Consider the following 14,390-nt stretch of genomic DNA (forward strand, 5'->3'; position numbering starts at 1 on the left):
TTCCTTAAGTTTATAAAAATAATTTTATGATCTTTCAGGTCATTCTTTAAGATGGAATATTTTTATAAGACTTGAACATAAAACCAACATCTTGACTGTAGTGGCTTGTTCAGCTTTTTCTAACAAATCTAATTTAAATATTTTTATGGATCACCTATCCAGTTTATGAAACCCACACCTATATTTACCATAGATTTTTAATAATTATGCTAAGTGTAATTTGCTAGGCTACAGCATATCATTGCTAGATTTGAATTCTCATACCAACCAGCAAGCATTAGCTTACTTTATGAAATAGTTAAGTACAGTCTGTGTACTACTGATTTAAATGAATTCACAGTGTAACAGTACTCCTTGGCATGTCAGGAAAAAACTGTTACTCAGAAGAGACAGCTATCTACCCATCAGAGACTGTTTTTACCATTTCTAGTGACATATGACATCTTTTGTAGAGAGTGAAGGAGGAAAGAGTAGGTCACCAGATCTGTAATACAGGTTACCATTCCAAATATCACTGGACAATTCCTTTTGTCTCATTGGCTGACAAAGAAAACAAATTAAAAAGATAGTAGGGAAAGTAACAAGCATATAACCAGAAACTCACCACCTACAGCTACAGTATCAAGCCTCACACACGAAATGCTTATGCTTTAATGTCCAGTTTATAAGTTATCTTTTGTTAAGAAGAACTTACATAAGCTTATATAAGAAATGCCAACAGGTTCTTAATTTTGACAGAAAAAAATTCCTATGTTTTCATAAAAACAAGCACTGCAAGAATGCACTGAATTCAGAGTATCCACTAGTCAAATGCACTAAGTGAAATCTGAATGTTAAAAAATGTTAGTTGCTGAATATCCATCTGTATCTCTTTCATATCTAAAAACCTGCAAGTGTTCTTATAGATTTTCATTCTGCCTTCTCTGCTTCTATTAGATTAAAAAAAAACAATACAAATTTGAGTTCAGATCCGGCCAGATCTTAAACTAAATTGACAGGGTGTGGCTGTCCTGAATGATACGCTTCCATGTAAACTGATGTGCTGAAGTAGTGGTGGGGATTCAGCACGTAGTACTCTGAACACCATAATATACTGCTGGATACACTGTGTAACTGGATATGCAGTCATTACAGCACGTAAAAACAAAACCGCTGACCACTTGATTATATTTTGTCTACCTAAAATGCCCTCTATGATTTCTATAGGATATGGCATTCTTTGATTCCTGTACCAAACTACCATTTAATAAAGGCTTGTCTATACTTGCAAGTTAATTCAGATTAAGGTAGGTTGTGAATTTAAAGCACATAATCTGTTCCTTATTGTTATGAACTGACAGTGGACTCAATACCATACCAGACAAGATAGATATGGTCCCTGCCTCCAAGCACTTACAATTTAACCAAACTCCACAAAATGCAATGGGTAATATTATATGATGGATAAGATATACAACGTTGCTGTGTGCTGCTAGACCAGGGGTCTCAAACATGAGGCCCGCGAAGTTATTTTTTGCGGCCCGCAAGCTCCTCACAGCCCCCCTGCCCTCGCCCAGCATTTAGCTAGCCCGGCTCCGGCCTGTCGCGCACCCGGGGCAGGGCAGGCTCCCTGCTTGCCTGCCTTGCCCCTGCGCCGCTCCGGGAAGTGGAAGGAACATGGGAGAACAGAGGCGCAGGGGCGTGTGTTGCTGTTGCTTCAGGCACCGCCCCCAGCAGCTCCCATTGGCCACGGTTCTTCATTCCTGGCCAATGGGAGATACTAGGGGCGGAGGGGTGTGCCTGAAGCAACAGCAACACATGCCCCTGTGCCCTTGCTCCTCCATGTTCCATCTGCTTCCCAGAGCAACATGGGGGTAGGGCGGCAGGCAGGGAGCCCACCCCCCGAGCCCCTCCTGCAGTCAAACCCGCTGCCCTGAGCCCTGTGCCGCACTCTGCACTCTGACTCCCTGCCACACCCCTCCTGCTGCCCAACCCACTGCCCTGAGCCTCCTGCCGCACCCCAACCCCCTGCTGTACCCTGCACCTTGACTCTCTGGTCTGAGCCCCCTGCTGCACCCCAACCCCCTTCCCTGAGCCACCTGCCGCCCCCCTCCTGTACCCAATTCCCTTCCCTGCACCCGACCCCCTGCCACACCCTGCACCCCAACCCACTGCCTAAGCCCCTGCTGCACCCCTCATCCCTACTGCACCCACCTACTCCCTTCCCTGAGCTCCCTGCTGCACCCCTCATTCCTCCTGCACCCCACACCCCAACTCCCTGCCCTGAGCCCCTGCCACACCCCACACTCCTCTTACACCCCCTGGGGTGGGGATTTCGGGGAAGGGGTTGGAATGGGGGCAGGACCTCATGGAAGGGGTGGAGTGGGGGTGGGGCTGAGGGAGGAGGTGTCAGTAATGCGGCCCTCGGGCCAATGTACTAGTCCTCATGTGGCCCTCGTGGTCATTTGAGTTTGAGACCCCTGTGCTAGACAGTAGCTGTATTTCACCACAGATGTGACTACCCCTTTTTTTTTATGCCAGATTGGAGGAAGGGTAATATTGAAGTCTAGTCAATTTCAAAAAATGAACTGGAAGTAGCTCCAGGTACTACACCTGCCAAAGTGTCCTCTTGCCATTCTGGGTGCTTTACAATCACACTGTTGTTGTTTTTTTTTTGTTTGTTTGAATATTTTTTCCTCCTTGCTGCAGTGTGAAAATTCCATTCAAAAGGCAAAAAAACTTACAGATTATGCAGGCAAAACAGTAAAACTGAATATACACAAAGGGCTGTCAAATATATAAATGAGTTAGAATTTTTTTCAGCTATTGTAATTTTAGGTGTTACTTGTAAAAGCATTAGGTAGAAGTTTTCTGACCAAGGTGCGATTTTTAAGTTGATTTTGTCCCTTTAAAAAAATTCTGTGTGGAGTCCGCGCAAGTTTGATGTTTCTAAAAGTGCTTTCGGATCTCGTGAGAGAAACTGTGCTATATGCCCAATGTCCCAACCATCAGCCTTATTTTAAGCTTCTCTTCTCCCCTTCACTTTCTACTCCAGCTCCCATGAAGTACTCCCTTAGTAAAACACTCAACCAATGTCTTGCTGAAATCATACACATACCATTACATACCAGTGGAGCCTGCATATGGAGTAAGGTAAATCCCATTATTTTTAATGCAATTTTGTATCCTATACAAATCATAAAGTTAAAACTTTATAGAATTAACACTTGACAATTAATGGGAGTTGCCTTTCACCTTTTAGTCAAGGTTCAGTGATATACAATAGTGGGTATGAAATCACCAGCAGGTTGTATGCTGGTACATTAATTTAAACTAAAAGGAAGCTGGTTAATCTGGTAAAACAGCACTTCATCAACCTGAAATAGAAGAGAAAAAAGTTAAATACTAGTATGCAGAATGTTCAGTCTCTTCAAGGAAACAGCCACTGAAATATTCAATGAAGCAGAGAGTATTAAAGTGATTCATTCACCAGTGGGCCTCTCTGTGATGGAGTTGCCCCATGTAATGCTGTATATATCCAGTACTCATTAAGTTTATATGATCTGTAGCAAATAATTAGCTTTCCTAATTTTTAACATTTAGGAATTTATAGGTAAATTTATTCTGTGCATGTTTTACCACAACTAGTCAGTTTAGGACAGAGGACAGTTCCAGCCCTAAGAATCACAGTTTTGACAGAGAACTCACACTTCATGAAGTGTGAATATAATAAAGTATTATATACCGTATATAAACTTAAAAAATTCCAACATTTCATATTTGATTAATTTAGAAAGTTACACAAATTTTTAGACCTATGGATAGTATAATTTATTTTCTGGTATGTCTATGAAATAGTATATAAAGGACAAAGCAACTATCACAATTTTATAGTCTTTACATTAATATATATTGCAATGAATACAGTACTTTAACGATCATTCAGGGCAGACTGCATTCCTGTAATACGGTATGTTCCACAAATAGATCATAAGAGGAACATGAATCAACCACATTTCCAAAGTCATGATAATGTGAAATAAGAGCGTTCATGGGGAGGAGCATGGAAGGAGAGAGTGTGTGCAAATCCTGACAATGCATAATGATTGAATTAACTGCACTACTAGACAGTAGTATTTACCACCATGCTATATTCATTAGTATTTAAGATGCTAGATCAGGAAAATACACATAGTTTTTTATGAAAAAACTCAGATTATGCTCTATACAACAAAGAATATGCTATACAATGAATAAAGATTTAATGGTGCTCCTTGAGCCAGTACATGTAGTATGCTGATATCCTATAATCGTCTTAGACAGCTGAATACCTAGTGTAAAAAATTATATCCTCATGGCATTCAGAAGGTGAAAAGGGAAAATAAAATTAATGGTAAACATGCTAGACAATCAGAGCCATCAACTTAAGTTCCACCTGTAGTTTGGATGAAGGGACAGGACAGCTTTCTTTACTTCTGTGAACACAGAAAAATTAAAAGGAGTTAGTGAAAGTGTTTCAATTAACCATGTTAGGGTTATAGATCTTTACCTGTTTCAGGCACTGAAAGTAACAGTGTCACATTTTAAGATAATTACCATATCTTTGCCTTTTAGCTTATATTATGTTTTCTGTGTATACTATTTTCCCTATTTTTCACAGGAAATGCTAAAGAACCTTGATTTGTATTTATATTTTTGTATACCATTTCCTATTGAAAAGTTACAGTTTTTATTAAATGAGTGCATCAATCTTAAAACAGTTCCAAACGGGCCCAAATGCGTGCAGTAGCTGATCTCTTGAACAATACCTTCTGCCTAAGTCACATCACCATTGTGCATCATTCACTACCGAACTCCATATCTTCAAAAAGAAACATAGCGCGTTCTTTCAACAATGAGAGACAACAAAAAAGGAGGACACATACACAAAGTTAAGAAAAAGTCTACAGTAGTCTCCTAAGGAGGCAGGAGACATAGAGACTATTTATTGAAACACCTCCCAATATACACACCCAGTCAAATCACATATTACTCAGTAGCATCCTCCCTTTTCAGCCAAAAATTCTGGTAGTCAAGCATTTACAATCAATACTTTGAAACAGATTCTTCACCCTGTTCAGCAGGTAAGACCAGCAGAAACGACCAGCATTTCCTTTCCTGGATGTTCCCCTGCCATGGAGGAATCCCCTGTAAGCATAGATTCTAGGATAACCAGCTCCTATGCGTCTCTCTATTTGCAACTACTGGTGCAGTGGTCACGTCAGAGGCTACAGCGACACTAAACAGCATGCAGCTGCGCCGCTATAAGCGGTCTAGTATAGCTTCTCTAAGCCGATGGGAAAGAGCTCTCCCACCGACTTAATTAATCTACCTCCAACCAGCGGCAGTAGCTGTCGACATCAGCATTTAGGTCAGCGTAACTTATGTCATTGAGGGGAATGGCTTATTCATACCCCTAAGAGATGCAAGTTATATCAACATAAATGTAGTACAGACATGGCCAGAGAGATTGAGGGGGAGCAGTCTGAACATGTTGCACTCTGGCTCCCTGCAACTGTAATGTGTTCTCCAGATAAACTGCCAATTTGATGGAAGTTAGAGCAATCTCAAGGCTCTATCTTGGACGCGGGCAGAGAATCAGGGAGCCATAACTAATTCTCTTTAGCATTTTCCTGAACTATCCCGAGCGGCTGGCTGAAGATGAGGAGCCATCTTTTATTAGGTATTCCCCTAACCTCAGACAGAGTCAGTTGAACTACCCAGCAGAAAGGGTAACAAGAAAGGGACAGCAGCTGCCTAAACTGCTCCCAAGGGAGTTGGTAAACAACAGCCTCCCACCTCTTTCCCATAGTGCTGACAGAGCAGTTTAAAAGATGCAAGGCAAACAATTTTAATTTGTAATCAAATACAAATTTTTCTTCTTAGCAGTTACCCTCAAAAGTCAGATATGAATGGATGAAGATAAACTGAAGACTCAAAATTTCAGAAATATTTAAGTAGCCAGACATAACAGGTTCAATATAAAGCATGAAAAGTCTAAACTAACACCCCTATAGCATACAAAATGATTTTTGTGAATGCAGAATTAAGCATTGACATTAAGGAATATTTAATCTCTTTACCACACATCTATTACCTAAACTCCTGTTGAAGAACAAATTAAGTACAACATTACATAAAGTACTAATGAACCTTTATATAAACATATTTACTGAATTTATTCTTGAAATGGGAAAGTATCTTTACTGAGTGATTTGGCTATAAAACAGAACAATCACTCAACTCCAGATTAAGGTAGGTTTGCTATTAAAAACAATTTTATAGACAATATGCCATGGCACAGGAAGAGACCAGGATGGCAGTATTACAAAAGTGTTCCCTAGTAAAGTAAGTTACAAGATTGAAAGGGTTCAATTTTTATCAGTAATTGTCAGAAAACACTGATTTCACCATACATATACAAACTGCCAAAAAAATATTTCCACTGATGAAATTTACAGATAGGTAACATAAGAAAAATGCTGCTTAAGAACTTAAATATTGATTTAAGGATATTTGTTTTGTATATTTTGACCTGTGAGTTGATAATTTGTGTCTTAATGGTTATAAAGCTAATTTTTTGAATTTCTACTGTCATTAAATAATCATCTGACCCCCACTCACTGTCTGACACCCATGATTTCCTGCAACTGTGGAAATTTAAACAGATAAAAATGCTTAAAAATAAACATCCGTATCATGTCAAAATTATTAAAAAAAACAAAAAAACAAATTCTGCCAAGCCCAATCATTGGTGGGGAGAGACTAGCTCAGTGGTTTGCGCAACAGCCTGCTAAACCCAGGGTTTTGAGTTCAATTCTTGAGGGGGCCATTTGGGAATCTGGGGCAAAATTCTGTCTGGGGATTGGCCCTGCTTTGAGCAAGGGGTTGGACTAGATGACCTCCTGAGGTCCCTTCCAACCCTGATATTCTATGATTGATAAATATCTTTGTTTTTCCTTAAGATATGCTAAGCATTTCTAAAACACTTATAGTTGTTAATGCTATCTGTTTCAGTACACAAATATGCTTCTATGATCACTTAACCACACACCCATTCATTCAACCCACACACTTTAAGAGAACCTGCTGATGGAGTGCCTGAACAGAGAAGTCACAAGACAACAACAGACTGGAAATTTCCTCTCTTCCTCCTACTCTATTTGAGTAGCAGAGTAGCCAGCAGGATCATATTTCTGTCTGAATAGAGGAGAGCTCCTATCAGAAACAGCGCCCTCTCCTGACAGGCAACCTGAGAGCACACACCCTGCATGTTCTGTGTTACTACTCATGGAGTGTGTACCAGGGCGCGCATATGTCCAGCACTGCTCAACACCATGCTGAAATTCTTGTTGATTTTATAATCACAGCTATTTAAATATCTCAACTGTATCAAAATTTAGGAGTAAGTAGGGTGCTATCTGAAGCCAAGAAATATACATTTCCCTTGAGAAGTGGAGTAGTTTATTAATACTTAACATTTATACACCACTTTAATATGCATTTTCCCCCCACTATTGTAGTTTAAGAATTTGGGAGAACAACGTGATTTCATCTCCCTCCTGTTACAGCTCCCAGCAGAGGCAGTGGGAAAATGAGGAGGGGAATGAAAGCACAGTATTCCAAACGGTCATGTGGAGAAACTACTGTTATCAGCCACATCTGTAAAGGAAGATCCCAGAAAATTCAATCTAGGGTCAACCTTAAGCAAAAGTAATGTAAGTTACAGATCCATCCCTGCTATTTTCAAAAGCTGTGGGCAAACTGACAGCTCAAAGACCAGACCTCTCCACCACCTCCAGCAGCAGCAGCACACCTCATTCACCACTGACAGGTCAGAGCTCCCCAAACTGTCATGCCAATAAGGAATATGTGGGAGCATGACACGCGTGTGGCTGCAGCAATACCACAGAAGAGATCAGCGAGGAGGGAGATGGCCCCCGTCTTGGCATCGGGAGTCTGCAGCCGTAACCTGCTACAGTTACGCCACCAGACTCCTCCTTCCTCCCCATCCCTACGCAGCGGACACGGAGAAGGAGCCTGCTGAGCCCCACTGCAGCATTTACGCGGAGAGTGAATCAGCTGGGGACGTACGGAGAGATGCTTCCCGTGACGGCCCGATCATCAACCCTACCAGCCCGCCCCGAGCAAGACGAACAGGAAGGCGGGGCGGGCGCCGCGGAACCAGCACGCGGGCTCCGAGACCCACCCCTCCCAGGCGCACTATCATAGGCTATTTTTAGATCAGAACGCAGCGAAAGTAACGGCTTCCAGAGAACCGCCTCGTGGCTCCCCCCGCCGGCAGCCCCCCCCAACGGCTCCTTCACCTCTTCACCCACCCGCCCCCGGCTCCCGGCCAGGCCCCCGCCAGTCCCTTACCCCAGCTCTTGGCCGTGCGCCCCAGAAACTCGCCGCTGCGCGGGTTGTACACGAACTGCCGCCACTCGGCCATGGTCTGGCTGAACGGCTTCTTCTCCTCCTTGGACATGGCGGCGGGGCGAGGACTGTGCGTGTCCGGGCGGCAAAGACTCCCAGCCGAACTGTGGTAGCGCCTGCTCCGAGCCGCCAAGTAACAGCCCTCTTCCCCTCCCGCCGGGCGCCCGAGAGGCCGGGCAAGTCGCACGCAGCCGAGCTCCTCACTCCCCCTCCCGCTGCCGGGGCGGGGCCCCACGCGTCAGCGCACCCTTTCCCCTCCCGCTCTGTCTCGAAGTCGCGCCTGCTGCCTCCTGGCGGCCAGAAGGAGAATAGCCGCTGGGGCGAGGTGGTGCGTAGAGCCCCGGAGTTCCAAGGGCTCCCCAAAGAGCGACACGGGGCCTGGAGTGGTGCTGCTCTGACGGCATATGGCGCGGAGACCTCAGGCGCTGCCTTGCTTCACCCTGCCCAAGCGTGTGCACACATCCCATTGAGCCGGACTTAGGGAAGGGCTATGAGACCCAAGCACATGCTTGGTGGGGGAAGGGAAACAGAAACTGATTTGACATAAAATTTTCAGACTGTGGCATTGAATCCGTGACCTGGCACGTAAATGACCTGGTTTTCACATGAGCTGATTCCAGGCAGGTCCCCTAAGTCACCAAGGGAGCTGTCAGTTGTCACATCCTTGAACATAAAAAGATTCACCAGGCCTAATTGTTCCCTTAACTAAGACTGTGCTACCTCCTTGACTTCATTTATATACTCAGTGACCTGTACACACCCACTAAAGGCTAATGGAGTTGACACAGCTGTCACATAGGGCACACAGTTTGGTCTGCAAAACTTCTCAGTGGTATAGATGCAGCAAATGGGAAAAACCCCAGCCTGACTCTGAGCCCAGGGGGAGTGAAGTTCAGCAGCTGGCAGGAGTGAGGAGGAGTATTATACTTACAAACTGTCAGAGTCAAGTAGCAGACTAAGTAATTGCTTAGGGGTCCAAACAGCTCACGAGAACCACCTATTTGCTTTTGCAGTATGTGGGGGGGGCAAAAATATTCCTTCACAGGGCCCCCAATAGGCTAGCACAGCCTCTGAAATTATACTACTTTGATATGGAACTCTGTGCCAGACTGGCCCTGGGAACCATTATGCCATTTTAACAAAATCACTTTTCTGGATAGGTCTGCACTTTAAGTGTCTGCACAGTATTGTGTTCACTAATGTTGATTTATAATTAGTGATAAAGGAATAGAGCATGGTTTGACAGTGATACCTATTTCTGATATAGTCCTTATCTGTAGATCTCAGAGTATCCCCTAATCTTTAATGTATTAAGGTTAGAGCTGGGGACCAGCACACTTACCTCTCTGTTTGACCTGGCAGTTATGGTGACTAAGATTTTCAAAATGAGTGCATATTTAGGGACTGACTACTGCCAGTGATGTTCAACACTAACACTTTCTCACCATGTGTTTCAGTTATTGAAAATATTAAAGACTTACTCCTTTTTTCCCCCTTCCTAGTTCTGCAATCAGTGAATATGACATCACTGACTTCAGCTCAACAGATCAACTACCCAAACCTTCCATGGTGCTAGAGTTAAGGGGGCACAGTGGTGGCTGAGGCAATTACAACTCAAGGGAGCTGCTCTCTCCTTCCCCTTTTTGCTTCCCTTCACACATGCACATAGTGGACCACACTTATACCCAGCCTGTGTATGTAGATTTTGTAGTTTCCAGGATTTGGTGCAGGAGTGGTTAAATATTTGGAAAACAAAGACATGTTATACAATAAACCATCTTCCTAAAAAAGATTAATACAATCATAGCATAGTTTAACAGAAGAGATTCCATAAACTGTTTCTGCTTAGCATGTTCCATGTGAAGTTTGTTATGTATGGGTTAATTTTTTTCATCCCATTTAATTTCTATATCTATGCAAACTCAGTCTATACAATGATGATACCATTTGCACAGGAGTGAAAAATAAAATTGTGTTTCCTTCCAGTTTACTGAGAATAGTGTAGCATTGCAAGCAATGGAGAAAAGTATACAGGTTTCTCATCCCTCCTGAGCCCTTGATTCACTGTGTGATCTTGGACAAGTTAGTTGACTTCATTGTACCCATATCAAGCCAGCTGGAAAACTGAGAAAGAACAACAGTCCAGTGAAAACCAAATGCTGAATCTGAGCTCTGCTTTCCTGGATAAACAAACTGGGTGAGATGGTGTCCCCCTACTTTTGGGACTATCCCCAGGGGAGCTGGCCATGTAAGTGCTTTTCAAAACCCAAGACATATCATCAGGCTAGGTCTTAGAATGTGTTTTCTTTATTATAGTAATTGGTATACTGTATTTGAATACAATAAATTAGATCTTATGTTTAACAGAAAACATTTCAATGTCTTACAACAATTTTCACATTTTTTCAAGCCTGTTAATATACGTTTGCTTCAAACATCCTACCTCTCAGATTTTATGTTTTTTTACATCATCTAATGGCATCCTTAATGAATGCTTGAGAGTCATAAGTGCCTGACTGAGACGAATCAGGTTCGACTAAGTGTTTACTCTGGTGAGGAACAACTGAATGCAACTGAGTAAAGTTCAAAACCAAACAGCTGTTCATTAACTGAACAAGCAACAAGGATAAATTGCAATTTGGATCAGGAAAGGGGGAATTCAATAACTACAGATACTGTCAGAATAAACACACACACACACACACACACACACACACAGAGTACCAGGCAACAAAAAACAACAACAAGGAGATAGCCAGACTGAATTAACAACAGGAATGAATTACAATTCAAATTGAACAAGGCAGTTTATCAGTCAAGAATACTATTAACAATTATATACAAAACTCTATACACAACTTTATACACAATTTTATACCAAGTAAGGAAGAAAAACAGAAGAAAGTGACTAGGCAAAATGGATTATATACAAAAAATAAAATGTTCTTAGCACACTCCAGATGCAGCTGACCAGCAGTACAGACATCGAGTTCATGGCAAATTGAAGGGATGTAATCCTAACATAACATGACACGAACCGGAAAAAAACGGAGACGACTCTGGCTGAAAGGGTGATCAGGCCTTTCAGCTAACACGCGGGCACTTCTAATGTTTTTTGGCGCAAGAGACAGTTTTATCTGAAGACTCTTACTCGTGTCGGTGTTGGATTGATTTCCAGCTCCCGCACCTATCGGGTTCTGAGCTGGTCCCCTTTACGTCAGCAGGAGCTGCACCCGGCACACTAGGGGCTGCATACGACACACCACTTTTGCACACAGCACTAGTAGCACACGGCCCTGTACTGACCTTGTGTTGACCCTGTACTGACTGACAATCGGCCAGACCGAGAGCCAGAGTGTGAGTTTCAGGTTGTGACAGTGCCTATTAATAGCTCTTGTGAGCTTGCAAAAGTTTTGTATTTTTCCAGATGAGTTCACTACAGCTCCCAGGGCCTGATTAGCTTTTTGTGGGCCCAGCTCCAAACGTATTTCTGCCCCCCCCCGGGGGGAATGATTGTAAAAGGGGCCAGGGGCAAAAGCACAGTGGGGCAGGAACTAGGGTTGGTCCCTGGAGCAAGGGAGGGGCCAGGGGTAAACTACAAGTGCAGCAGCGCTGGGGAGGGGGTAAACAGGATCCCCCTCCCAGCCCTGCCCACACAGAGCAGGAACCTTACCTTCTCCCTGGTTCTAGCCCATTCTTTTCATCTCCCTCTGCCCTGAGCTGCCCCTCCTACAGTATGACAAAGTGGGAATGTTCTTAATGTTTTCTCTGAATACTGTGGGGTGCCTCAGTTTCCCCTATGCATTTCTTAAATATCTAGGTGGTGGGTGTGTGATTATTGCAGAGCCATAGGCAGGTGTGATGCTGTCTGCACAGAGAATGGCTGACACCCTGTCTCCTGGCAACTGATGGTCTGGGCCCTTCCCCTGCAAGATGCCAACTGAAGGTGTTGGAGAACAAAGAGATCAGGTGGCCTCCTAGCCCGGGAAAGAGACAAAGGACAGAGGAGGGGCTTGCAATTTGGAGTTGGCTGGGGAAATGGAGGGAGGCCCAACACTCCGCCTGCCCACTTCCCGGAAAACCCAGTTGGTACAGTTCTCTTCATGGGGGGGGATCCTTTAGCAGTGGGTGGGCCTCCACCTGCCCACTTCTTGGAAATCAATAGGTACAGTTCTCTTCACCTTGAAGTCTTTAAACCATGATTTGAGGAGTTAAGTGGCTCAGACACAGGTTTGATACAGGAGTAGGTGGGTGAAATTCTGTGGCCTGCATTGTGCAGGAGGTCAGACTAGATGATCATAATGGTCCCTTCTGACCTTAAAGTCTATGATTCTATGACAGAGGAAGGTTCACAGCAATAATACCAGAGAAGAGTAACTCTTACTGTCTATGCAGCCATGGCAGAAGACTAAAGGCAGGCAGACCTAAAACAGGGTGGTATGATCTAAAAATAGGGAATGGCCAAGCACAGAGGCAGAGAGCTCATGTCCTTACTGCTGTGTATGCTATGAAGAAGTGTTCCTATGTCCATTATAAGCTCCAAAAACCTGTACAAGGAAATCCCTGTCTTCAACTTGATAACAAAATGCATCTATTCTCATTTGCCCCTCAAGCAATTATTAATTGATTGAAATGGAACTTGAGAAGAGTGGAATTTTTTTTTTATTGTTAATAATTAAGCAGCACTCATTGCCATTAGAGATAAATCAGTTCCTTAGGTGAATTCCAGGTAAGGCAACTAGGGTATACTCCAATTCAGTAGAGTATACTGTATTTTAAAAACACACTTTGTTCTGATTTTCAGTTTCAAACCTTCATATCACAAGAAGGTACCTAATTCATTACCCTTAAGAATTCAAATTACAGAACACTGCATAGATAGGAGGAGTCCAATTCACCTTTTCATCTTTCCCACTTTCTAAATATATAAATAAGCCCTTGAAATGGATTTAAGGAAGTTCATTGGTAATTCTGTAAAGTAAAAGCAAGTGATGAATTGCTGATAATGTATAATGAATAATCAGTAATTCTGAGTAGTAATTACCGGCCAGACCTTGGATCTGAAAACCTCTGTATTTTAAGAAAGTTCAGACCTGAATCGAAACTTCGCCATTGGCATCATTTCTAGAATAGAAAGGATAACAAAACTCCAAATTAAAAACTTACCTCTGAACTTCAGGAAACATTATCTTGATCCATTCATCTCAACTTAAGTTCATCTCTGTTTCCTGCATGGCATTTAACTAGAACTGCACATACTTCCAAATAGATCATATCTATCAGGTTTCCTGGGACAATCTCTTAATAAAATTTTAGTGGGCAGATTTAAAATATGTAGAAAAAATATACAGTTCCATTTCTATTGCAGTTTTTTAAAAAATAAATGCAATATATATTATACTGCATTCCTAACAAAGAAAATTTTAATTCTTGAAATCAGTTTACCAGTTTTCTTCAGCTACATGAATACCTTTCTTTTTCTGTATTACATACACTTTTAATACTACTTGTATTATAGAAATAAGAGGATTTTTAGGTCCTACAGGGATAAGTGCCTAAGAGAAAAATAATATAATTAGATTTGAAATTATCCTAAACCCTGGAACTAAACCCCAACAACAAATGTCTTGATTATTCAAATATTGTCCATCCTCTATAATAGAGAAATTTTCGTTAAGATTAGAAGACAATTTAGAAAGTGTTAACACTGAAGAAAGTCAGAGTCCCTTACGTTGTAGCTTTGTTTCAATAATTGGAAAAAAACAAAATCCCATTGTGACATAAGTGGTTTGCAACTTCTGGACTATTTGCTTTCCATTTCCTGAATTATACATAAGAGTCTGTTCTTAAGACTTACCAGGTTAGTTTACAATAATTATCTTAATACAAAATATTCTTCTCATGTTACTCACCTCACAATCCCCATGTTTCCATGC

General features: G+C 42.4%; 1 protein-coding gene across 2 annotated transcripts in view; it reads right to left on the minus strand.

The window, feature by feature from the left end:
• Positions 1-8,648, minus strand: part of ATP1B3 (ATPase Na+/K+ transporting subunit beta 3) — a 78,447-nt gene extending 69,799 nt beyond the window's left edge. Inside the window, exon 1 of one of the 2 annotated variants that reach the window (XM_032765673.2) lies at positions 8,398-8,648. In XM_032765673.2, coding sequence (XP_032621564.1) covers positions 8,398-8,506 — 109 coding nt within the window. In that variant the 5' untranslated portion in view covers positions 8,507-8,648. The remainder of the gene's footprint in view (positions 1-8,397) is intronic. The other variant, XM_032765674.2, reaches the window with a different exon arrangement.
• Positions 8,649-14,390: the final 5,742 nt, after the last annotated feature.

The sequence above is a fragment of the Chelonoidis abingdonii genome, chromosome 8 (genome assembly GCF_003597395.2).
Source record: "Chelonoidis abingdonii isolate Lonesome George chromosome 8, CheloAbing_2.0, whole genome shotgun sequence".
Taxonomy (NCBI): Eukaryota; Metazoa; Chordata; order Testudines; family Testudinidae; genus Chelonoidis; species Chelonoidis abingdonii.